Raw genomic sequence first — 27,507 nt, forward strand, 5'->3', positions numbered from 1 at the left:
ATTTTGCTAAGTCAAGAAGGAATAAAGGTCGCTCACCTGCCTACCTTACTCCACTCTGACTTCTTTCCATCTCATTTTACCAAACTAGGCTCATAAATGCAATAGGGCTTTAAGTTTAAAGTTATTTTTTTTCTTCTTATACTCATTTCATTTCTGATATGATGGGAAAAGCAATGGCTTGGTAAGTCAAATGACTACTGATTTCGAATGCTACCATTTAGCTGTTTTCTTACAGAGTTCATTTATCATTCATTTACATAAGCAGAATTTACTGAGCCCTTACTACATATCAGTGGGTGTCCAAGGAACTGGGAAGTGAGCTTGCTGTCTAGTAGAGAAAAAAGACATTTAAAAATCTAAGTGCTGTGTGATACTTGTTTCAACTAAGGCTGAAGAAGACAAGGAGAAATAAATTCTGGTGTAGAGATCAAAGAATAACTCAAAGAGGTGGTGCTTGAGAATTTCTCTTCAGTGAATGGGAAAGACATTTCAGATGTAGGGAACAGAAAGTGATAATGCATGCAGACACCAATCAAAGAGGAGTGTTGGCCTGTGCTGCCTCCCTTTCAAGGGCTCTTGCTTAGGAATCCTGTTCTCATCCCAAACACACAAAAAAAGTGAAGTCATTTCCTTCCATGCTTTTTGGTTGCAAAATTTTCTGTTCTAATCTTGAAGCATCCAATTTCTTTCATATTTTCCAAGCAAATAATCTCAAAATACTGCGATTTGCCACAACTAAAAATTCCAAATACTAATATTTTATTTTCTGATAGCACTAAAATATATACTTTGCCTCCAACTGTAAAGGAGAATTTGTGGATGAAGTTATAATTGCAGTTATATTCTCAATTAAAATTCCTCACAACTCCTTAACCACAAAATCCTTGGAGCCAAATATATCTCAGAATTCAGAACTGCTTTTGGGGTTTTAGAAAAGTAAAATGGTGCACATGCTACACTTAACCTAATAATCCCAGCAAGATGTGAGGTAGCAACCTGGAATCAAAGACATTAGTTTCTCTGCAGTAAACATTTAAATGTTCACTCTCCAAAGAGTAAATAAAAATCATAAATAGCCTCACATCAGTGCAGGTCACGTTTGCTGCCAAATGAAACACTGGGTTTCTGTACTTTTTGGATTTCAGAATTATTAATGAGGGATTCTGGATTTATATTGTGATTATCTTCACTTGATAGTTTTAGAAAGAGATTTGGAGAGATTAATTAACTTGTCCACCTTTGTTACTTAGTTAAGTAACAAAACATCAGGCAAACCCACCAGTCTCACTCTGGCCTCTGCTATAACCTCTGTTCTATGTGTGCCAAACAACCACTTCACTTTCACTGAGTTGCCTAGGTTTTCACCGGGGGAAGGAGGCGTTGAGATAACTGAGGATAAGGTAACTGAGCCCTCTGCTGTCAAGACCCTTCCTTTCTGATGATCCTGTGAATAGTCTCTGCTTCCTTGTCCTCACAGATTTCCTCACTGTTGACTGCATGGATTGGGGACCTTACATCTTTGATGGCAAAGTGTCTCTGTCCTCACAGTTCTTTTTCCTTCTGTGAAAGGAAAGGAAATGCTGCACTAATCCCCTGCCTGTTTCCTTATCAGGGACTTTCAAACCACTGGCTATTCAGAACTCAGTATGCTGCTTCTCTGGATTTCCTCACCTGATTATTTAACTTTTCTTCCAGCTCAAAATCACTTATTGCCAGCTTCCTCCATCAAGACAAGCTTGTGTTGTACTCACAGCTAACTTCTCAATCTCTAATGATATTCTGTTGCTATTCTCTTCATTACTTTTTGGCAATGTGGATTCCTGGATCCCTCCATTAGAACCACAACATGACAATGCAGATTCCTGGATCCACCTCTGACCAACTGAATCAGTATCTCTGGGAGTGCGGCCAGAGAATCTACATTTTTCACAGTATGCCACATGGTTTTTAAGCACCAGAAGTTTGAGACCCACTGCTCTGTGATGTGGCAAAGCTGGAGGCTGTTCTTCATATGGGTTTGCTCTCATGTTTGCAAGTACAGATTTATACAGCTTGCACCATAAGAGCAGAGCAAACTATAAATGCCTGACTTTTTGCCTTTCCAAAGCCACCAGAAGAAACATTGCTTGGGAAGCTAAAAGAATTAATAAGTGAGGTATGCAAAGGGAGAGTATATTAAATATACTAATTACTTAAAAGATAACATGACTAATTTGGCCAAACCCTTGTTTCCATAGCTAACGTCTCATTTTCTCTCCATCTTCAAACACCGTATTGTAATTGGTTTCTTCTAAATTTCTGCTCTAATTTATTCTAGCCTGACCTCTATGTGAAAGATTAAGTAGAGTAACAATTGTACTTTCCAAACAAATCTTCCCTCCCTAAAGAAGCCAGCTACTTCTAGTAGATCCTTTGAAAAGGGTCTATATCACCACTTGTTTTCCCTGTAACATGAAAATACTGTAAAGAGCAGGATCCCTCTTCAGCTAATAAGAGAACAATAGGAGTTGTTTTCAAAAATACAGACACAAACACACACCCCAGCAACACCAATGAAGGAACAGTTAGGAAGCCCCCTGTACCTTGGATCTAGCATGCTTTGAGTCACTGTTAGGGACATTAAGCTAAAGGGGATCGTTTCCTATTGTTTTAGTTATGTCTGCCCATACCAAGGTCTCTAGGAGCATAGCTCTATTACCAGACCAACTGCTAGTTCCTCAACTTACTGTTGAGAAATGAATCACTAATATAATCACACACGCAAAATATATGTGAAAAAATCTTTTTTTAAAAAAATGATAATGCTGAAAATTACACTTAGGATTTTGATGAAGGCTGGGCTTACAAAAAAAAAGTGAGAATCTAGATTCAAACTTTCAGAAAATCAGTTTCCACTTATGTCATTGACACAAGTGTCTCCATCATTATTCATCATTTATTTGAATATGTAAGTTTTGAAATGAACGTGGAAGTCCTTTAAAGACAAAGTGGCACAGTGCACTGTAGCTACTTATATTTCAGCTCACATGGTGACTACCCGAATTTGAGACAATGCTTTTACACAATGGTCATAAACTATCATGTCAGAACCAATTTACTTGAGATATTTATGTTGAATAAGTATAAAGTTATTGTGAGAAAAAATTTTTTTTTTCCTACGAACAACTTCCTGATATTGATGGTCATTGATAAAGGCAAGAACACTCACTGTCTATACTGCAGACTCAGTTTATGATAATATGATTAGTTACATTAATAATGCTGCTTAGGCACAGTCTTGCTAATTACAATATTATAAATATTAATGCCACCCACTCTTTTTTCTGTTTGATTGCCACTCCTGGAGTCATTCATCACGATATTTTCTAGGAATTCACACTGTAAGATTTTCTTTCTTTCTCCCTTTTGTTTTTCATTACTGGACTTGCAATCATGCACATTATTTTTCAAGAAGCCCTTATTTTTGGCTACCTGTGAGGGGAGTGATAGTTTCCATTAAAACTAGCCAAATGTAAGTCAGTTACGTGATGTTTCTCTTATTCTCTCAGAGTCCCTAACCCTGCCATCCAAAGCGAAGTATCCTGGGTTTTTGTTTTCCATTCTTTTTCATGTGACCTGTTTCAAGTTAAGATTCATTTGAATTATTAAATGCTTCCTTAAAGAATCTTTTTATACTTGGCTTTCTTTTTTTTAAAGTTAATTATTGATGTAGTGACAAGCTGAAAAGACTAAGAATTATAATTTTTTCCTCCCCTCATTCAGGACTCAAGAAATGTCTTCTGACAATGGTTGTCTATTTAGAATAATACAAAGGAAATACAAAGGCAAAATGCTGAATGTTGTTTTAGAAAAGATTTGCTAAAATCACTGTATTATACAAAATGTAAATGTAGTATATATTTCTCTGAAAATAGCAGTTAGTGAGAAAGTTGGGACATAACCTTTTGAGCCCAGGTTTAACCACACAGCAGAAGCAGTTACAAAAGACACTGATTAGATTTTAATTTTAAAAACTTCATCATATTATTCAGGGCTCCAGTGATTTAATTGTCTTGAAAATAGAAAGGTAATGTTATAATTTCCAGAGCTTGTTAAAGAATAAAGAAATCTCCAGCCTCCCACTGGAAAGAATGCCAGTCATCACCACGGTAAGCAAGACTTTGGAGGCACTTTACACTACAAACTTCAATCTTTTTCTTTTATATGACCTTGCATTATATTGCTTTTATAAAAATGTAATGCACGGACCTATCATACAGCTGTAATCAAGCCTCCTTCAGGTTGATTCTACTATAGAAATAACATCCAAAAGGCACTGTGTTTCCTCTGTTAATGAGATGGTGGGGAAAAAAAACAAGACCAGAAGTAGAAAGCTGCTGAGGTAGAGTTCTTAAGGACAACAGAAGTGAACACATACCTTTCCCATGAGCTCAGCAATACGGGGAACTGGTTTCCCTTTCTGGTGACTCACAGTAGCTGGACTCTGCCCATCCCAGTCTCGTAGTTCTTCAATGCTTTTCAGATATAGCAGGGCTTTGAGGCCAGTGCAGTAGTCTTGGATGACAGTGAAATCCTGATTCTGAACAGCACTGCATACCTAGAAAAGATGGAGCAATCAACCAAACATCAATATATGAGCTAATTCTCCAAATGGACTCACTTTCCATTTATTCAAGAAATTGGATTTATGTTCCAGGCACTGTTCCAAGCATGGCATATCAATCATTACGTGGGGATGGGAATGGTGAGGAGGGAGGGACTATGAAGGGGCACAAGGAAACTTGCAGGGACAATGAATATTTTCATGAGCTTGATGTGGGGATGGCCTCACAGGGGTATGCATATTTCAAAACTTGCCAGATTGTACACTTTAAATATGTGTTTACTGTATGTCAGGCGAACCTTAGTAGAGCTGTTAAAGATTATATCCAGTCAATTTGATTTACAAGGGATCATATTTAGCACAGTATAAGAAATGGCATTTTAACTCTCTCGTTTTCCCTCCATTGGGATGGACTGCCTGGAGGTAGTTCTCATGTCTAGAGGTGGTCATGCTGAGGCTGGAGTGCTGTTCATCAGTTAACTCAACCGTTGTTGATCCCTGTCTACCTCTTCAGCCTTGTCTACTGTTCTTCCTTTTGTTCACTATGCTCCAATCACCCAGGTCTTTGCTCTTTTCCTTGTATCTGCCACATTCTCTCTTTGCCTTAAGACTTTTTCATAATATCTTGCTGCCTAGAAGACTTTTCCCTTCTACCCATGGTTGAGTACTGGCCCCATCACTTCTTTGAGGAGGACTCTAAAAGCCCAGACGAGGTTAAAGCCTTCATTTTCCACATGTACTTATAACTATTGCATTTAATGTACAGCTCATTCCCCAAATAGGCTGAAGCTTCAGGAGGGAAGAATCTGTATTTACCTTGGTCATTATTCCCAGTGACTAGCACAGTGTTTATCATTTACTCTGCTCTTAATAAGTATGTGTTGAATGCCTGGATAATTCAGATGAGATATTTTCATTTGACTGTCCATATCGCAGAAAGTAAAGAATAAAAACAATTCCAGAATAAAGGAAGGCTGAATCTGAGAAACTGGGATCCTTCCAATAAAAATAAACTTGAAAGTTTGTATTGGGATTTGAGTTATAGCTTGAATTTAATGGATTTAGATAAACACTTCTAGGTTAATTATTACCGAAGATACCTCAAACAGCAGAAACAAAAATCCTTCTTTTCCTATTCTGAAGTGTTGTATGTTACTACATTGTAGAAAAGAGAACTGAATAACCACTAAATACAGAGGATATTTTCTATGAAGCCCATTACATTACATTAAAAAAATTGTTTCTTAGGAAGAACAATTTGAGCATTAATTAGGTTTCTTATAACTTTCTTCAAGTTGATTTTTTTGAGAACATGATAAAAAAAACATAATAATTTCCTCCACAGGATTTTTTTAACTGTAAGTCAACTGATGCCTTACTTTACCTTCTTTGTTCCCTGTGAGATTCAATTTATTTTTAAAAATTTTTTTCATAGTATACACGTATAGGTATAATTTTACTCTTTTCTTAAAATAGTTCATCATATGACCATAAGAAATCAGATTTTGAAAGTCACATCATATCATGTTCTTTATGTGATGTTCACGATTGTAAAAACCTGCTTGCTAAAAGATTCCCTGTGAGATTCAATTTATTTTTAAAATTTTTTTTCATAGTATACACGTATAGGTATAATTTTACTCTTTTCTTAAAATAGTTCATCATATGACCATAAGAAATCAGATTTTGAAAGTCACATCATATCATGTTCTTTATGTGATGTTCACGATTGTTGTAAAAACCTGCTTGCTAAAAGGAATCTAGATACTTTGTAACATATGAATGGTAATGCTTAATCTCCTTTATCCCTGAGTTGTCCAGTGAGGAGTGACAAAAGCTACTAATTCTCTTAATCCACAAACATGGCACATTTTGTATATTAGATTTAGCCCCTTGGTGCTGCAGTGATCATGAGCAGACTTGGTGTATTTTAATTTATTTTATTATTTTTTTAAAATTAAAGTCAATTACCATAGACTTGGTGTATTTTAACTATGAAAAACATGGGAGGCCCTAAGACTGGGAAGATTACCTCTTTCCTACATTTTCCTATGTTCCTACCCTATAGTGCTACGATATCACATAATTGGGAGCTATTCTGAGCATGGGAAGGGAACATACCACCTCAAGAGGGAGAAGAGACTACAGCATGGTGACCGAACATGGCTGTCATGGTATACTATGCTGGAAACACTGGAAGCCACCACCAGACACGGGTGTTTGTGGTGATCACTTCAGATATGTTTCATCACAAGGCAAATGTCACACTATTTATATACCTTCCTAAAATGAGTAATTCAATTTCTACTTTGGTAAGCTCTGGTAAGATTAAAACTTATTAATTTTCCCGAGAGAATGTCTGATTGTAGGAACTTTGCACATTGATATTTTCTTTTAAACTTTCAATATACATATAAATTATCTGAGGAGCTTATTGAAATACAGATTCTGTTTCTACCAGTTTGGAATGAGACCCAAGATCCTGCATTTGGGACAAGCTCCTAAGTGGTGCTGATACTTCTGGGCCGCATTAGAATAGCAAGAGTTTACTTAAGCCCTGATAGGGATGAATCTCATTTTCACCTGAAATGCTGTCTGCAAAGTGAATTTCTTCCAGACAAACAATGTTTTTGATTTTTACTATTAGATTCTAGCAATATTTTCAATGGCCCTTTCTTTCTTTCTTTTCTTTTTTTCTTTCTTTCTTTCTTTCTCTTTCTTTCTCTCTTTCTTTTTTTTTTTTTTTTAATTTGTATTTTTTCTATGCAGCATTTACTCCTGGGCCATAAGTTTTTGTTTCTTCAGTTTCTTCTGGGATATATTTTTCTTTTGTGCAACCTCCTCTTCTGGTTTAGGAACAATCTGTTCTTTTTCAGTAAGAATCATCTCAATATGGCAGGGAGAGCTCATGTATGGGTTAATCTGGCCATGAGCCCTGTAGGTTCTACATCGCATCTTGGGGGCTTTGTTCACCTGGATGGGCTCAATGACCAGAGGATATACATCTAAACCCTTAAGCTCAGCATTATACTCTCTGCATTTTTAAGCATGTGGCAGTAAAAATTCAGCACTCTTCTTGGGCCACGGACCCTATGTCCAGCCCCACTGTTTGGCCTGTGCACACCTACCAACTCCACCATGGTAGCAACGGAATGGTACATACTGCTTCAGCAAAGTGACATCTTTCAGATACTTGGTGGCTTTTCGGATATACATACCCTTGATGGCCTGGGCAATTTCATGTGTGTTCTTAAAATGAACACAAGCTTTGAACCTCTCGACTTGCATGATTTTGTAGGGTTTTCTGGGTCCAGCAAGTAGCGAACCATCTCTGGAGGTCACCTGAGGCCACTCTCAATGGCCCTTTCTAAAAGAAGCACTACTAACAATAAGTTACATCTGAAGAAACAAGTAATTTTCTGATTAAATCGTAATAAGACCTAAAATAAATCTCAGGATGCAAGCACACCTTTGGGAACAGAGGTTTGGCCATGGGATCTGATGCTTAGAGAATGGATTTGCTCAGAAAGGTGTCTTGTTCTTGCCTAACCTTTACACTCCACTGAAGGCTTTATCTCTATCTCAAAGGTAAATGGCTCCTTTTAAAACTCCAAACACGTAGCTGCTACTCCTAAATGGGTGTATTTTATATGACATATCTTTGTTTGTTTAACAGCTCTGATTAGGACTCTTAATAGGTGTTAACATGTTTGCTTAGTATAATTTGTAAATTCTTTATGGTGAAGGCTGGTTTATCTTTCTTCCCAGCAGGACATCAGGTGCCATTATAAGGATCATTGCCACTATTAATTATTTCCATATGCGTGAATATCCCTATAGTAAGTTGTTTTAAATAGGGGCCCCTGGATTCTCAGCAGGATCAGGCCTGTGCAGGGGCTGAGTAGACTAGGTGGTGGCCCCCTGTGCAGCATGAGTTGGGGAGTGTCATAAAGTCCCTATTGCCACTGAATGGTCTCCTCTAGAGGTCTGACACAGTGCCCTGAATTTTTGTAGGTGCAGGAACATTTAGTCAGAGCCTGTCTATGTAAAGTGAGCATACAAATACTTGTAAAGTGACAGAGGGCTGTGGGTGCTATTCCTTTCTCATTAAATGAGATTAAGCCCATTAATAGTAAATTACCTATTTACGGTGATTTACATCTTAAATATTTCCTTTACATACATTATTCTTTCCAAACTCAGAATAAACCTACAAGTTGAGCAGGAGAGAGGGTAATGTTTTTCCTTTAAAATTGGAAAGAAATTGAACTTGAAAAACTATTTCTTAAAGTCAAATCTAGTAGTTTTTACACCATATCAAGTGGTATAGCCTAAAGGCTAAGAGCATGCACACGGAAGTCAAGCAGAATCAGGTTTAAACTACATCATAGCTGCGTAAGTATGAGCAACTTTCTTTACTTAAAAATAGAAACTGAAAGGCAACATATTTAAAACTTAAAATAGTAGCTAGTACTTAGTAAGATAGATTGGCACCCAAAATAAATTTCATAATATGAATAAATCATTAGAACATGAATTAGGCAAGATATAATTTTTTTAAGCCTAATACTCTTTAGGTCTAATGCAGTAAAAAAAAAAAAAAAAAAAAAAAGGTTACAGAAATTCTATTTGCTCTAAATAGTGATCTCAAAAAAAGCTTTGGTCTTGTTGCCAGAAGCCATGTCTGAGACCCAGCTCTGTCATTCAGCAGCTGTGACTGGGGCTAGTCAGTCTCCAGTCTTCTCTCCCACCTCCCCATCTGAAAAAAAGTGTATGATAATATCTTATTGTTGTGGGGATTAAATTGCATTGTGTGGGTGGCAGTGCTGTGGAAATTACAAAGCTCAGAAGGACAGAATGGTACTAAACCTCATGGTTATTATCAGATAATTTAAAGTTGAAAGTGCCTACGAGGTCAAAATGGAAAGAAGCCAACTTTGCCTGTAAAGAAAAAACCAACTTCCTTGAAAAATAAAAGACAATTTACTGGGAAGCTAGCAAATTGAATCCAAATTGGATTAAAAATACTAATCCCAGGTAAATAATTTGGTCACAAAGAATTCTACAGAATCAGAACACTGTGGGCTAGCATGTGTTTTTGTGTAACAGAGCAGCAATCTTTCATATGATATTTCAAAATGTGACAAGGGTATTAAATGGGGCTCTTAAACTATCAGACACAAACCAGATGAACCCACGATCATAATGATCCCTTGATCCCTTTTCATTTCTTATCACATAGTGGACAAACTACATTTCAGGTCTTAGAAATGTGTGCCACCAGGCTATATGCAAATAAAATATATGTTTACAACAGAATCCAAAGTAGACTTAAAGTTGCTGTAAATTCATTTGTAAAAGGAATTTTGGAGAGTACCTGCATTTACGTAAAAGTGAAAATTTTTCTGCAATGCTTATTATATTCCAAAATATACTAATAAGAGAGTCTTATGTAGCTGGAAGAAGTTCAAGAGTATTCCTATGAACAGTTCATAGATAAAACACTAAATAAGGAGGATTTTCCATCCAATTCTTAAAGATTTCCCAGAAAAAGAAAAAAAAATCCTACAATCTCTCCTTGTTTATTTTGTTGGAGTGTTAAACTGTTTAAACAATGTAAAACACCTGCAATATTTTACATGATGCTTTATAGTTTTCAGAGCATGTTATGAAAAAGTCAGGAATGTTTATATAGTGATTTACAGTTTTCAAAGCACTCCAACAAATAAGACAAAAGGGAATTTACAAATTTTTTTGGACCAGCCTCCTTATTCCACAGATCAGGAGTCCCAAAAGGCTAAATGATCTATCTGTGGTCCCACAGCTAGCTGGAGGCAGTGCTGTCTCCCCACCTGGCCTGAAGCTCTTCTAGTACAGCACTGCCTCTCCAGCATCATCATCCTTAGTCCATACACCAATTCTCACAGCAAGACAGAGCATGTGCCATTAAATACATAGTAAGTGAGGAAATCAAAACTAAACATTGAATGCTTTGTCCCAACTCAAAAGATTAGCAGGTGGTAGAGCCAACAGTCAGATTAAGATCTTTAGAAGTCAGAAGATGGTTAAGATCTTATTTTTATAAGTTTCAAAATCTTAATTATGATGTCTCACATAATTAAATAAGCACATATTTATGATTTTTTTTAAAGATTTTATTTTATTTACTCATGAGAGATACAGAGCAAGAGAGAGAGAGAGGCAGAGACACTGGCAGAGGGAGAAGCAGGCTCCATGCAGGGAGCCCGATGTGGGACTGGATCCCTGGTCTCCAGGATCACACCGTGGGCTGCAGGCGGCGCTAAACCGCTGTGCCACCGGGACTGCCCCATATTTATGATTTTCATTTGAAGAGGCACATCATTGCAAAATTATTTCAAATTTGTTATCTAATGAATTATGGCAGAAATCCACATTTTTCTTAAATGTAGGATTGTAGTGATTGGAGGATAACTTGAAGGTTTATGATGAAAACTGGAAAACAGATCTCTACTGTTGTTGTATGGAAATGCAGTTTCCAATTTCATCTGTCCACACCCACTTAGCAAAGACATCAGATTTTCTAAAGGCATGGAATCACTAATTTCTTATTGAGTTGAGTTCTGTCCAGCACTTATAAACAGACATATAAAAGTACATTATACTTTTGAAATAGTTTTACAATACATATTGTTAAGGTAATAATTCAGTATAACATTATCTCCCTATGAGTTTTTGGTACTATATAAACATGGCATTGCTTACTAGAATTCATGAATAAAACACCAAAATTATAATTTTATAAGGCTATAGGTGAAAAGACAGCCCTGGAGATACATAGTACATAAGGAGCTAGACGGGTATATATTTGTATATCCACATAAAACCACAAATCTTAGTTGTTCTATCATATTAGTTTCCATTTGTTGAAGCTGTACAACATCAAAGTCGTGATGTCCCTATATATTGTATTTAGCAGTAATGTAACGGACTACGTGAAGAAATCAAAGTGAGAGTTTCTAAGTAGTTTCCCGGCAATTGAGACAGCAGGTTCTTTCATCTGCTCTGTAACTGTGGCAGTGCATTGATTTAAACTCCTTCTGAGATCTCAAATGCTTTTATACTCCTAGGTCTCTCAAGCAGCTTTTTTTTTTTTCAAAGTGATAAAATTCTAGCATTCAGCAGAATACCATCTTGTTTCCCCCAAAAGGAGAAGGCTTACTTCAGCTTTGCTACTAACCTGGACAGGGTCACTAAGTAAAATAGCTGTCCAAATGCCATGCTGCCAAGAAATCTGGCTTTCAGTTCAGTTGTTTATTTTTTTTAAGATGTGGGAATAAGCACTTCTGCTTATTAATTACATTTTAATGTTGTCCTTTAATTGCTACTCATTGATAAACGCTAAAGTACAGAAGTCACTTAGCTTGTTTTGTATATCATATATTTCATTGTCAATCACATTACTTATCTGGCCTTTTAAATTATATGTTCTCTGACAAATTCTAAGAATATAAATACCCCCTTTCCCCCCAGTCAAGGAAGAATTTTATGGCATTTGAAAGGCTATTTTTAAATGTCCATCTGTGGTCATTCTCTATCTGATTAATTTCTTAACCCAAATTCAGCTGAAGACAGGCTAACGAGAATAGAATGTTTCCTAGGAATTTTGTACAGGATCCAGACTGATTTTGCCAACTGGAATATGGAATATAAGTATTTTCTCGAAGGTGGTATAGTGATGGGCCACCCACTTGACCGTTATTCAGAACAGCACCGTGGGACTGAGCTTCTCTATTGACTTTGTTCATGATATGACTTGACTGAGGACAGCCTGGGCTGATTAGTCAAGGGGATGTGATGTGTCCTGCAGGTGAGATGGCCTCTGTCCCCTTCCTTGTATCTGCCCTCTACAGAGTCAGCTTGAACTGGATTCCGATCTCAATGATGACCTGACCCAAGAAATGATAATGAAAAAGAACCACACAGAGACACAGCCCCTCTCTCTGTCTTTCATGAAGGGCTAGAGATAAAATGGGTGAGTCAGGCACAACATGTAGGGCCAAAGAGTGGGGACTGCTGTCCTGCCCCTTCAAAGATGTTGCTGTTGATGGTCTTGCTTCCCCACAGACACAAACAGAAGTCTAAAAAGCCTGAAGTGAGACCTGGAGGCCACTGCATGCCCGGGTCCCCTATGCAGCCCCTTCTTTGGGGAGAGGCTGTGGCTATAGTTTGGGGAAGCTCGGCCACTTTGCCTCAGAGGCAGAGGGATTTTTCTACTAAAATAGATTCCCTCCATCTGAGGCTACTGCTGTGGTGCAGCATCAGTTCCTACCATAATTTTCAATTATTCTGCAGTAACACAGGTGGTGGTGTAAAAGTTTGCATGTTGCATCGTGCAAGCTCAGCACCTTCCGTGATAAAAGTGGGGCAAGAAAAGGAAACTAAATATCCAAACAATGGCTGTCAGATGACTAAAATCCATAATTTTAGGCAATCTCTCTTCTTCAGCAGTGTCAACACAGCTGGGAAAATTTGACTTACAATATCATTTACTAAAATACCACATGGGGTTTGGGTGACTGGAGAGTAAGTCGCAATGCCTACAGAGGAAGTCTACTGAGCAAATTCAACCAAGGAAATTGTTTTCTGGACTTTGAAGATGGATAAAGGTATGTGGTTACTCAACAATATAAGCCGTCACTCAACATTTCAAGAAAAGGGGACTATCCCTCTGAAATGGGAAGAATGTTGTTAACATGAAAACAGCACCTCAAATAACACTGTCCACCTCTTCAAGCACCCACAGTCTAGTAGTTGATTTTATGGTTAATCTATCATTGATAAAAACACACATTTGTGAGAGTAGTGTGTGGCTATTATCAGTAAGAGCACAATCTTGATTGAGTTGCCAATATAGCCTGGAACACAAAAGTTAGACAAAGTTCACCTGATTGGGAGTGAATAATCTATTTATGAGTTATATGCTGCAGAAAAACTTGCCCATGTTCAAATTAATATACTGAAAGCAGAGTGCATACCTTTGGGGAACTGGAGAAAAGGTTTCTTAAAAGAAGCTTTAAAAAATATTGAATACTTGCTCTTAATTTCTTTACTACACAAGTGGAAACATGAGGCTGACAAAATTTGTGATTTTGTGGAAAAACCAAGCAAATAAATTGTATGCTAGGTTTTGTTTTTTGGCTTTTTGTTATTTGTTTTGTTTTTGGTGAAAACCAAGAATCTAAAAATAAAAAGGCTGTTATTGTACTATCTTTTTATGAGTGACTTTATGAAAAGTATTGCTATTTGATCAATTGTCATCACAGTCTATTCTAATTTTAAAATTATTCTTACATGTAACAATACATTTCCAGTATAATTACTTAACTGCTAGTAAATAAATAAAATACTATGGATATAAAAAAAAAATAAATGCCTGGCCTTCAGCCTCCAAAGATGGATTGTTGAAACACGAATAGAGAGGAATGAATGCAATGACCAAAGAAGCAGTTTTTTTGTGCATTTCTCACTAGAAGGGCACATATTTTATGATTCGTGAATGTGACAATTAACCTGAAGAAAGATGACAACGACTAGCAAAAATTCTAGGCTGGGGGTTTTAGGAGGATGCTTAGAGGTGACTACATAATTTACCATCCAAACACTTGAGAGTCAGCAGGGAATCTATTAATGAAAATACCAGGACAATCAGCACACACTAAAATTGTCCTGAACAAATCTAGATCTCTGATTCCCTTACTTATTAGAGGGTTTTTCCCCATCTCTAGATTGGCGGGAGATTTTCACTTATCCTCACAGAACACATTCTAAAATGCTCTGTCACTTTTTGTTTGGTTGAACATCCGGATCCTTCAGGCACTGATGCAAGTCTTAGCATATTAACCCTGGACTGAAGTCACAGGGCATTTCTGACTTTACGTGGTGGTGGGGACGCCTCAAGAAGATCGGACCTGATCCAGAGTACCTAGGTTTAAAGGGTCCTCTTGACCATCCAAGTAATATATTTCCATTTTCTTTTCCTATGGGCACAAGAAGTGTAACCACGACAGGGTTAGGTTAGGGTGAACGTTTACGGCCCCAAGATCTGGAGCCTGTTGGCTGGACTAGAAACACCCATTATGGTGGCACTGTTATGGTACAGTTACATACATCTCAGTCCTATTGGCGGGGTATAATTTCTTTATGTTCTTCTGTCTGTCCAAATTCCTGTATATTGGAGCTTACTGCACTTTGACTGAATGGCACTGGGTAGGGTATTACTGTCCAAGCACTGTGCGATTTAGGTTCATTGGGATAGCACCACACATTAATCATGTTAAACCGCTCACAAATAAACGACCTACAAGAGGCCTTACTATTTTCCCTTTCAATCAGGAGATGGCTAGGAAGTCTAGGGAGTGGTCGGGATTTGTGATGATAGGTGACCCTAGAGATCTTTTCTACTAATATGTGAAGGCAGTGCGGGAACGGATCGAATCCTCTGGGGATCTATTGGGATCTGCCCCAAACCCTTGGTCTCGTAACAGTTTGATGTATTATCTTGCTTGTGTTTGCTTTTTTGGAACCGTGACAGAGGCATCTGTTCTCAGGTAAAAGCAGGTATAGGTATGAGGGATGGGAGGGTGGTTAATGTATTTGATGACGGACATTGTGAAAGATCCGGCTGTATGTGTCTTATCTTTCCTTCCAATATGTGTAGGATGCTGTGGGGAGCGAGTATCAACCATGAAGTTTTGTCTGTAGCGGGTAGATCTTTGCGATATATTTCTTGTTTGATTTGATAGTTTTAGTTGCCTCATCTACTTCCATGCTTTCCGGTGTTGCTGTGGAAGGGCCAATAGGGATTGCGTCTGGTTTTGTGCATCTGGCACTCTCATGAGGTGGTGGGGAACAGCGATAGAAGTGTGTTAGATTCTTGTGCGGCCTGGCAGATGATTTGTTCAAGTGAATAAATGAATGAGTGAATGAATGAATGAATGAAGATAATATCATATTGATACCATTCAATGACAAGCAAAACTCTCTTTAATTTCCTGTCAATGATATATTTTTATCTCCCTCTCCTTATACAAATTTATCAGAATTCACACCAATTCACAATAAAACACTTATCTTTGTTTCTACTGCATTTAAAATCTGTGCCACTCGTTGCACTATCACACATTAATATCTTTGCATTATTACTTAACTACTCTTTGGGTATATCAATGTCTTTCAAGGATGCCAAGAAGCAGATCTACTTCAGTATTCTTCTTGTTACCAGAGTACTATTTGTTACAACCAAATTTGACAGTTTAAATATGGATTATCGCTTATCTGGTATTCCCAGTCTGGATACCCAAATCATGACAGCAGCTACCATTTGGTTCTTTCTCTTCTGGTAGTCCCCTTTAATAACTAAAAAAAATATGTATTTCAGAATTCTGTGAAGACATTTGTTTAACAAAGATTGAACTCATAGTATCATCTCCAGTATATGTGATGTTCTAAACTCATTTTCACACATGTAAGTACATATATTGAAGTATCATACACAGCAGTCTAGATTCTGGCTACGCTGAAGGAAGATAAAACAGCCAGGAGAAAGTAAGAGAAAGGTTTCTATCCTGTTTTGTGTCTGGATTCTCTTAATGTTTTAGTTTCTGCATCACATATCCAGGTCAGTTCAGTTGTCTCTTTGTACCAGGACCGATGCTTTCATCTTAAAGAATTATCTATCTTTAATTATTTCAAGTTCATATTTCAAATTTAAAGTTCAGAACCTCATCAGCTTGCCCTAAATAGTTCAAGGTAAATCATCAAATTTACTATTAAACAGATTTGTGCAAACACTGGCATTTAAAATAATTTTCTCTTCTCTATATATGTCCTGCAAACCTGCTGCACCTTCCCAGGAAAAGCCTTCTCTATTTGCTGGAGATATATACCCAGAAGTATTTAATAGATAATTCTGGAGCAATTTTAAGACATCATTTCTTCAAAACAGTCTTTCTCTATTACTCAAAAATTGCCCACTCATTCATTTATTCTTTTATTCTGCAGGTACTAGTTTCTAAGCCAGTCCTCTGGTTCTTTTCAAATTTTGTTATTAAACAAAACTTCTGACTTCAGCAGTCGGGGGTCATGCTGTTCACTTTATATCCATCAGAAAAAACCTTCTTGAAAAGCTGTTGTAAGGACCAAATGAGATAAGAATTATGAAGTGCTATTTACCAGGAAGTCTCTCTCAGTATATGTGTGATATAATAATGGGTCTCCTTCAGAGGCAGAAATAACTGGCTTTTTAAAAAAACATTTTATTTATTTATTTAACAGAGAGTGAACACAAGCAGGGGGAGGGGGATAGGCAGAAGGAGAAACAGGATCCCCACTGGGTAGGGAACATGATGCAGGGCTGGATCCTAGGACCCTGAGATCATGACTTGAGCCAAAGGCAGATGCTTAACCAACTGAGCCACCCAGGCACCCCACTGTTCAAGTTCTTAATTGGATGTCTTCATGTGAAAGTAGTGCCTTTTGAGTTTTCTTCCCATATGAACTAATCTCTCAGATAAGGTACTAGGTTGAGCCCCTGAACAAAAATTGTCATGTCTATGTCATAAACAAGATGGCTTATCACACAGAGATCAACAAGAAGATAGAATGTTAAGACCAAAAAATGACTGAATATCACATGTCATACTTTGACAGCATAAAATAAAATCTGATTATCACCCTCTCCCCACAAAATATTGCAAGCTCTATATCAATTATTGAATATGAAATAGAATATGAATGAAAGAACAGATAAGGTAATGCAGGAAAGTGAACTTGATATGTTTTACATTTCAGTCTTGTAAATTAAACTATTGCTTATATTCTGAGGTTGTGATAAGGAACATCACCTAATTATATAATGCTTTAAAGTGCCATAGAACTGACTGTTTTTTTTTAAAGCTCTGTATATTACCCATATTCTGTGTTTTAGAGACCTTGAGCCCTATGAATATGCAACATTATTCTTAATTGAGTTCTGTAAGACTAGGCAGGTGCAATGCATGCTGTATTTGGCCATCCTGAAATCTCCAGTGATTGAGTTGATTTTTAGCTTGCATCATTGTTTTTGGGCCCAATGATGAGTCATAGAACTTTTCTCTCACCTCTTATACATTACTGCATCTGGTGTCATTAGGACAGAGTTAATATCCAGGATGTAGTGATTGATTTAGGGAGATGATAATGAGATTATGGCTCATGCCCTTAAAGCATGACAACTGAAATCCTATCATTTTCCACATGAGGAAATATGCTAAATATTATAATATCTGACATGTCTATCACTGTGGGATTAAGCCAGCTATCTGAAACAGAGGTTTGATATTTAGATCCTTAGACATATTATTTTCTTTTGTCTTACAAACACAGCATAATTGATTTGAGGGTAATGAAGGTTTATATCTGCATGCCCAAATTTTTAATTCCAAGTTCTTAATTCTTCTTGGTTCAGATCTGTCAGCTTAAATAAAAGAAGCCAATAGCAATCATTGTCTTTCTTTCCTCCAATTTTGTGGGGTGTTTTTTAACTAGAAATATGTATATTTCAACCAACAGAATCTGTTTTGAGTTTTCAGAGACTCTTAAGTCATAAAACATTGAACGTGTAGGAAAACGTGACTACAGCAGAAAAGCAATATTTCCTGGATATCTGAAGAAGATGAGTTAGGGAAATAGATAAATGTGATTTTAAAGGCTAATAAATTTAGGATTTTTTTTCCTTTGAAAGGAAATGTTTTCTAGATTTTTTTATTTACTTTATTTAAAAATCTACACTTGATGTAAATTGTATTTCTTGTAATCTTTTCCTTTAACACTCATGATCTTCTTAAGCTCAGCTTCAGGAATATATATCTGAGAATGATGAGATAAATGAAACTGGCCTCTGAAATATTCAATACCCAGATGCTTACTGTCTATTTCTAAATATTCACTGATCTATACATCCACCCAGTGATCTCTCAGCATCCATCCACAAGCATGTATCCATGTAGCACTTTGTGCCTGATTTTTCTAATCACTGTGAGACATTCATAAGAAGCAGAAAGGAATGTATATCCTAGCTGAGGGAGAAGACATACACTCATTTATCAGCATTAGGTTATGCATGCATTTGAAGGCTTGGTACATCTCTGGAAAATAGGATAGAAAATAAGGAGAGGCAACTGCCCATATGACATCTCCACTGGTGTCTCCTGGGCATCCTCACATCCAGAACAGCATTCTTAATTTCCTCATTCCCTGCAACCTACCTCTCTAATAGTTCAAAAGCTAAAAATCATTCCTCATTCCTTTATTTTCTGGCTCACAAAATTACAATGTCTCAGCAAACCTTGTTGCACTACTTCAAATCTATACTGTGAATCTGTTCATTCTCTCCATGTCCATTGCTCTTTGTTATACAAATCCATCATCATCTCTCACCTGGACTATTGCCATAGTTTCCACCTTCTATTGACTATCTCTAAATTAATTAACAGCTATAATGCTCATTTTAAAATATAAATTAGATTGTATCTTGCCACTGCTTAAAATCAATCATGTCTTCCAAAAAATAGGAACACCTGGTATAAAGTACTGCATGATCTAGTCACTGCTCACCTCTCTTACTCATGCCAACTCTGCTATAGCCACAGTGGCTTTTTCTGAGCATGCCAAAAATAAAAAATTAAAAAAAAAGGTATGCCTTTTACTTTGCCATCCATGCCTTCATTTTTGCAGTCAGGGTTTTCCCTGTCTGCCTATAGAACTCTTTTCCATATTTTCACATGGCTGGGTAAATCTTCAGTTCTCTGCTTAAATATCACCTCTCCAAAGAACTTCCCCAGCCAATCTAGCCACCCAGTCACTAGCGTATTTGCTAATTTAAATTCTCTGCATAGCACTTAACACTATTTCACATTTTTCTTAGCTGTTTGTTTCTTATTACTGTGCCTGGTGTCTATTAGATGCTCAATAACTATTAATTCAATAAATGGACATTATGACCATTACATAACACGGCTTGATAACATGAAACTTGTGAATTAAGTTCTCAACAGATTAACATCGTTGATACCATCAAAGCCAACCTCCCTCTATTTAATTTTTCCTACATAATATATAATTTTAACAATTAAAATACTTAAATCAGATATTACCATGTATGCCAAGTATGATCACTGTTTATTTGCAAGAAAATAGTCTAATTTTAACACAAATGTGCATAAAACACGTTTAAGAAATCTAGGAAGGCCTCTCCCAAGGATGTCTTAATCAGGCAGGCTTATTTAAATGTGCTTACTTTTAAATTAGGCAGCGTTCATAAACATTTATTTAATTTGATTACATTTGAGATACTAATAATACTATAAATATTAATGGATCCTTATAAAAGGTATTATGTCATTTTCTAGTAAGATTAAAGAAACAGATTTAATAAAACAAAGAAACAAAACTTTTAAGCAATATTGATATCCTCCTTGTTTACCTTTCAGGTTTTTCACTATTAATCCCTCAATCCAAATTCGAAATTTTTTAGTAATTTTGTTACATACACTAGTTAAGCTATCCATCTCTAATTATGTGGGTTTTTTAATGCAGGGTTTTTAAGGCACAATTTAATACCATTAAATTTATCTATTACAAGTATGCAAGTCAACGACTTTTAGTAAATTTAGAGTTGTGAAACCACCACCATGACCCCGTTTTACAATATTTCCATCACCCAGAAGTTCCCTGTGCCTTTTATAGCTACTCCCCCACTCACACTAAGCTGCAGGCAACTACTGATCTGTCTCTGTCTTTCTAGATTTGCCACGTCTAATCATTTCATAGAAATGGAATTATACAACATAAGTATTACCTTATTTTGTGTCTGTCTGTCTTCACTCAGCTTACTGTTTGTTATACACACAAAAACAATCTATGCTGTTACGGTATCAGTTCATTTTATTGCTGAATACAAAGCCAGTGTATGCACATACCACTTGCACCACGTTTTGTTTATCCACTCATCAGCTGATGGGGGTCTGGATTATCTTCAGTTTTGGGATATGAGGAACAATGCTGCCATGGCTGTCCGTGTACAAATCTTTTTCCAGATATATGTTTTTACTTATCTTGGGTAGATACCCAGGAGTGATATTTCTGAATTGTCTGGTAAATTTATGTTTAACTTTCTAAGGAGCTGCCAAACTGTCTTCCAAAGTAGTTGTGCCACTTTACATTTCCACAAGAATACAAGAAGGTTCCAGATTCTCCTCATCCTCACCAGTACTTATTACTGTCTGCCTTTTGATAATAATCATTCTAGTAGGCAAAAATGTCAATATAGTATAGTGGTTAAAAATCAGATGCTAAGTCAAATGCTGGGTCTGGGTTTAGATAATAGCTGTGCCATTTATTGTCTTAAAATTTAACATTCTTGGCTATAGGAGAGGGACAATACCAAAATCTTTCTCACAGGATTACTGGAAGATAAAAGATCTAATATAATTATTAACTTATAAAGTATATAGCACATAGTAAATTCTATATAAACATTAGCCATCATAATAGTTTTGGTATTATCATTTGCGAAATTACAATGTACTTATAGCCTGGCTCTGGATTACAGTGAACCTTTGAGAAACTGTTTATGTTCTCTTAATTATCAGTTCCCTATATGTCCTGGCCTAAGTATCACAATGTCCAGGCGCTAGAATGCAGGTGCTATAAAAACCTACAAAATCTATAAAAATCTGCTATAAAAAAACTTCAGCTCTCACACATAATTAGAATGGATAATACTTCAAATGGCCAGAATGACCTACCAAGCAATTTTAGTTAAAAATCGGAATTAGATTGACTGATTTAAATAGTGATTTCATTTATTAGTAAAATGTATCTATCAATGGAAAAAAACTGAATGCGGGTATAAACAAGCATCCTAAAGTTCCCTTCAGTTCTCAATTACTTGACAATACGGATCTTCTTCCTTCCTTTCATTTACTCCATCTATTTGTTTCTTTGTCTCCTTTTCTTTTGCTTGACTTCTTGGATGATTAATGGATCACTGCTGCCTCTGACCGAGGAATTAATGGAAAGACGGCCAAAGGGTAACATTCCCTCTTCTCAAATCACTACAACTGACCATTTTAGACACTTCTTTAGAGAGGCACAAGTCCCATCTGTTTGCCAGATATATTTCTGATTACTAACTTTAAAAGATGTTTTGCATACATGCTACTCACTTTTTAAAAAACATTATCAAAGCCTCTCAGAGTACTTCTCCTGAATTTCCAGATATAAGCAGGACTCACTTCTATAAGCTGAGGTCGTTGCTGTCCTAATTTCTCCAGGTTTCACGAAGTTTGGGGTACCCACTTAATTCTCTAACAGCAAGCAAATTTTTGAGACCACTCAACTTCTTAGCCTTCTCTGTCTTATTCTGGGAATTAAGTGATCTAGGTTATAGTACAGTAAAATATGATTATAAAATTGCATGCTATTTTCACTTACCTATGTTACTATAATCATAAACACAGACTATAAGGATAATATAAATATAATATTTGACTGCCTCTGCACTGACAATATTTTATCCATTTCTGAAATTCTATACTTTGATAAAAATTACATGGATATAGTCTGTCTCATTTTAAATAGGAGGAGGGCCAATGGATAAAAGATATATGGCGGTAGGGTTTCCACAGTACGAGGTAGAATTTACCTACAGTTTTAGCTGGATAACGATAAGATAATGAGTTGTCTGTCACTATGAATCTACAGGCTTGATAACCAGACACACAGAAGAGACCAGTGTCCTGGATGAAGTGCCACAATGAGTTACCTGGTAGCTGGGGCAACAGGCTTTCACAGGGTTGTGAAATCCAGAAGGATGCACTTCAACCAATGGGAGATGGCCAAAAGTAATGGCAGATAAAGTTTCTTTCCCTTTTCCCTGAGGCGTGTGGCCCCAAGGTACAATTTTCTATCTAGTCTACCTGGAGCTGTACCATGTGGCCAACTGACTGAATCGCTTGCACCTTGTGAAGCCGTGGACTACCCAGTCATGCATGACCTTGTGTTCATATTCCACCTTTCTCTGTCTCTTCTCTAATTCCCCTTGCTCTCCCTATCCTAGATTTTACTGTCTAACAAAATATTAGCACTCAGCCTTTTCCTCGGGCTCTGTTTTCAGTCAACTGGAGCTACAACACATGCTAGCGTAATGCTAGAATAGAGTGTTGTACATTTTGCTTGAAAATCCTCTGTCAATGCATAAAATTCCTAGTGGGGGATGACAATGATAATGATGATGATTATGATAATTAATATCTAATATCCATGGGTACTGTGTTACAGGTACTGTTTGAAATGCTTTACAGGTGATAACATTCAATCCTCACAACCATCCTATGAAACCCTAACTTTTCAGAAAACAAACCTGAAGTATGAAAAAGTTCACATACCTAATAAAGCCAAGGTCATATAGCTAGAGAGCAGCAGAGCTAGGATTTCAGTCCAAGCAACTTGTTGCGTTTTCATTTGTGTTGGAGCATGAATCAGTAAGATGCAGTCCTGTCAGGCTTCCTGTGCCCAGCTGGCAGTTCTGAGGTTGATATCACTGCCTGTGTAGCAGACTCTGGACAGGGCCGCATGGGTCCTCGGCACACTGTTTATGACTGCAATATGGTCTCTAGAGAGATGAATTCTGCTATCTTTCAAGAATGTGTCATTGCTGGGGCATCAGACTCTTTACCTCTAAGGCTACCTGTCTTGCATAGAAACGAAGCACTAAAGAACACCCACTTCGCTGAATCAAAGTCTCTCATATCTTCCCTCATTGTAGAGGTCTAACAAGGTCTACTTTATTTTTATACTTAATTCAGAGCATTTGTGGCTTCACATCGAATCATATTTACCTACCACCATACAGTGCATGTTATATCCATCCTGTGTGCAAACAGATATGGCCATGCTCAGGCTCATTACACACCATTAAGTGACTATTTGGGGCTACACTACAAAGGTTCCTACTTTGTGTGATGTAAGATGGTTATGACTGAAAGTGACCTATACTTCCCTTTTGCTTCTCTGTTGCTCTATTTAAAATAATGACTACAGAATCTCTTTCAACAAAAGGTCATTTGTGTCAATGGACAGAACACAGAGGATCAGATCACCTGTGGTAATTGCAAATTAATGCTCTCCTGGTAATAGCATTAACTACACACTATTGATCTACAATTGAATCATAGAAGCTACTGGGAAGTGATTTTACTTTCCTATTTTTTGTGCTTTTATTGCTTTTTCCATAATGCATTTTTCTTTCAACTGGAATTTTCCCTAATTATCTCCATTTTTAATTTCCCACAGTGAGATGACTTCTAACTTGTAATTAGAATCTGTAAAAATTCATGTCTCTGTCTCAGAAGCCTTTTAGAAATCTACTGAACTAGAACTTTGATGCCATAAAACACACACATGATGCACAGATATGTATTTCTAGAGAGTCAAGCTCTTGCTTTTCTTTTCCAGTTAGATAAAACAGAAAACTATTTGGTTCTCTATCTGAAATTATACTTTGGTGAGTAGCCTGCAATAAAACATTCTAAAGTTTCCCCTAAAAGCATTTTCTTTGGGAGCATTGATGATGAGATTGTATTTCCCAGAACAAACTTTTCACACATAAATAGTTTATTTCAGAAATGATTTTTTAAAAGGATAAGTGTGAGAGGAAGATGCAATAATTCGGTAAATATTTATACATATCTGCACAGAATATTTCTGATGAAGTCCATATTTCCTCATGTTTGTGTCAAATTCTTAACTGTTATTAATTCTTCTATCTGAGGGAACTAATCATAAGCTTGTATTTCAGTGTTATACTTGATTATGCTTCTAGGCTAGACAGGTCATCTGGTTTAAGCCTGGTTTCTGAATTGTGAGTTAGGAGTCACTGACCTAAAGAGATTTCCTAATAGCAATTGCCTTTACAACTTCTCATAAACCTTAAGCTTATCATTGATCTTGTAAACTTCTAATTAGAGATATAGTTGTGATTTATAATAAAAGTCTTTCTAAAATATTTTTAGGCCTGTAAGAACTTTGATATTTTACTATAATTTCTCTCATAATTATTATTTGCATCAAGACTCACAATTAATACTGCAAAAATAAATGTGCATTCAAATTCTTTGCTTATTCTTTATTTCTCAGTAAATCATTGTTTTCTGTACCAGAAAAACCCTTAATAAATGTCAGTTGCATGACTGGAATTACATAATCCTGTTACTCTTTTTTCTAGGAGTTTACAATTAAAGACAAATATATTCACAGTTGATATTCATTTTACAATGAATCTTCAGACCTGCCCCAGGATGCTGAAGTCTCCCTGATGTGTCAGGCATTGCTGGATGGTGAGAAGAGTAAATGAACCAGGGTGGCTGGAGCAAGAAGGAGACCTTCCAGAGACTGTGACTCAGATTCGTGATATTCCCTTTAACATATTAAATATCGCTTCTTTCTTTTTTTTTTTTTAAGTTTTTTACTTATTTATTTATTTTTATTTATTTATGATAGTCACAGAGAGAGAGAGAGAGAGAGAGAGAGAGGCAGAGACACAGGCAGAGGGAGAAGCAGGCTCCATGCACCGGGAGCCTGATGTGGGATTCGATCCCGGGTCTCTAGGATCGCGCCCTGGGCCAAAGGCAGGCGCCAAACCACTGCCTCAGGGATCCCTCGCTTCTTTCTTATAACAACTCAGTGGGATAGGTACTATATAAGTCACATTTTATAGGTGAATACACAAAAGTTTATGCAAGTTAAATAATTAGCTCAAGTTTCTCCAGCCATTAAATGGTGGGGCTGGCAGTTGAACAAAGGATGGTGGAACTTCTTAACTATCACACTATCCATGACAATACAACCAAATCTGGATACATAACAATGGCACACTATACTGCTAAGAATATTTAACTACAGTGAACTGAGGTTTTTGACAAATGCTAGGAACCAACAACAAGGTTTACTAAATAAATGCATTAAGCAGGGAGAAGTTGAGAACATCAGTTTGCCAGATAAATAAAACCAAACCTGTGATACGGAGGTGGAAGGCAGAACCTCGGGAAGAAGACACACCACCAATCTTTCTAAAGTTGTTCTCAAGCTCAGTCCTAGTCAGAGCCCCAGGCATTGTGGTGCAGTGACTGTCTAGCAGGGCCTTCCTCCCTACTCTTTTCTACTCCATCAACGCAGCCTTAGACACATCCCACATCAAGACCAGATAGTCAATAAATGAATCTTCACATTTTCTAATCTGTGAAGACAGTGAGAAATCAGACCAAAATCTGCTCCATTAGAAATGGGTTAGGAAGAAAATCAGGAGTGTCTCAACAGGAAATAAAAAAAGAAAAAGAAAAAAAAAAAAAGGAAAACTGGAATAAGATCAGAATGCACCACAACTAAAATGATGGCTGGATCTTTTCCAAAGAAAATAACTCCAGGGAGTCTAGTTTGCTGTGCATATATTGTGGGGGTTGGTGACCAAGCACGAGGCTTACTATAAGACTTATATGAAACTTGTACACTTCTGTAGGTGTTGAGGATAAAAGTTCCTAAAGTTTGGTTTGTTATCATTGCAAAAAGAAACTGCTCCTCCCAAACATAAAAATGTGCTCAAAAATCAAAGGAATCAGTTTTAAAATAGCCTGAAAAAAATACTAACTCTGTTTTGTTCCCATTAAAATAAGGATAAGGCAGACAGAAGTCATTTAAAAAGAAGAGTGGCCAATGGTGCTTGGGTGGCTCAGTTGGTTAAGTGTCTGTCTTGGGTCCTGATCTTGGGTCCTGATCTGTCTTGGGTCCTGGGATGGAGCCCTGCATCGGGCTCTTCCTGCTTGTGCACTCTCTTGCTCTCTCTCTCTTTATCAAATATATAAATTTTTAAATCTTTTTAAAAAAGAAGAAAGGCCATAACCCCAGGAACATCATTATTATAATAAGCTAATAATTCAGTGTCATTTCAAAAATGTAACTAAGTGATAAAAAATCAGGACAGCACCTACAAAGCAAAATAGTTGTATAAAAAATGGAAAGCCATGATTAGAAACTCTTAGAGGTAGGCATTTATGAGGAATCAACTGTAAAATGTCTTTCATGGTCTGTATTTTCATTCCTTTCTTGCAAGAGAAAACAGAATGACATAAACAATCTATTCTAATCTGAATCTTTGGGGGAAAAATTTATATATACACATGAAACACATGATAAAACTAAGTGATTCTGGAAAGGGATTTGTGTTAGTCTGATTTTTGAATTAATATTTAATAGTCTTTTTAGTGTTGTGATGATTAACAAAACATGAACTCAGAGATATGTTTCCTCTAGAAGTGATCAGCTTATGTTGATAGTCACATTTGGGGGGCCATTATCCTTGGGAATAATCAAAAAATTATCTGCAAGGCAACTAGCCAAGGATGAAGGAGGCTGCCGGTATCCTTAGAAGAAGAGGGAATTGAAATCTTGGGAGGATAAAAACCATTAATTAAAAAGCGAACAAAATGCCATGGAAGTACAAAGTAGAAAGGGCCCACTGGGCATTTATTTGCTCCTGGATCTGAGGAGATAAAGAGAAAAGGGGTGTGGAGTCAGCCTGTGGAAATGTAAAGACTGTCACTCTTCAATAGTTTTCCATTAAACATAAAATAACATCTAAATATTATGGCCTACAGTGCCCTATAAGATCCAATTCTGCCTATGTACCTTTACCTCCTATCATCTTTACATCTACTGTGCCCCCTGCCGGTCCTGAAACAGGGCAAGACTGTTCTCACTCTCGAACTCTACACACTTTGTATTTTTGCCCTTGCTCTTCCTTTTGGCAGGAAGACACGTTCTCCCAGACT

At 36.8% G+C, this 27,507-nt stretch overlaps 1 protein-coding gene across 1 annotated transcript in view; it reads right to left on the bottom strand.

The window, feature by feature from the left end:
* DPYD (dihydropyrimidine dehydrogenase) overlaps positions 1-27,507 on the bottom strand; it is an 802,527-nt gene that overhangs the window by 108,531 nt on the left and 666,489 nt on the right. Inside the window, exon 20 of the mRNA XM_055340016.1 lies at positions 4,418-4,597. Coding sequence (XP_055195991.1) covers positions 4,418-4,597 — 180 coding nt within the window. The remainder of the gene's footprint in view (positions 1-4,417; positions 4,598-27,507) is intronic.

Source organism: Nyctereutes procyonoides, unplaced genomic scaffold, assembly GCF_905146905.1.
Source record: "Nyctereutes procyonoides isolate TBG_1078 unplaced genomic scaffold, NYPRO_anot_genome, whole genome shotgun sequence".
Taxonomy (NCBI): Eukaryota; Metazoa; Chordata; class Mammalia; order Carnivora; family Canidae; genus Nyctereutes; species Nyctereutes procyonoides.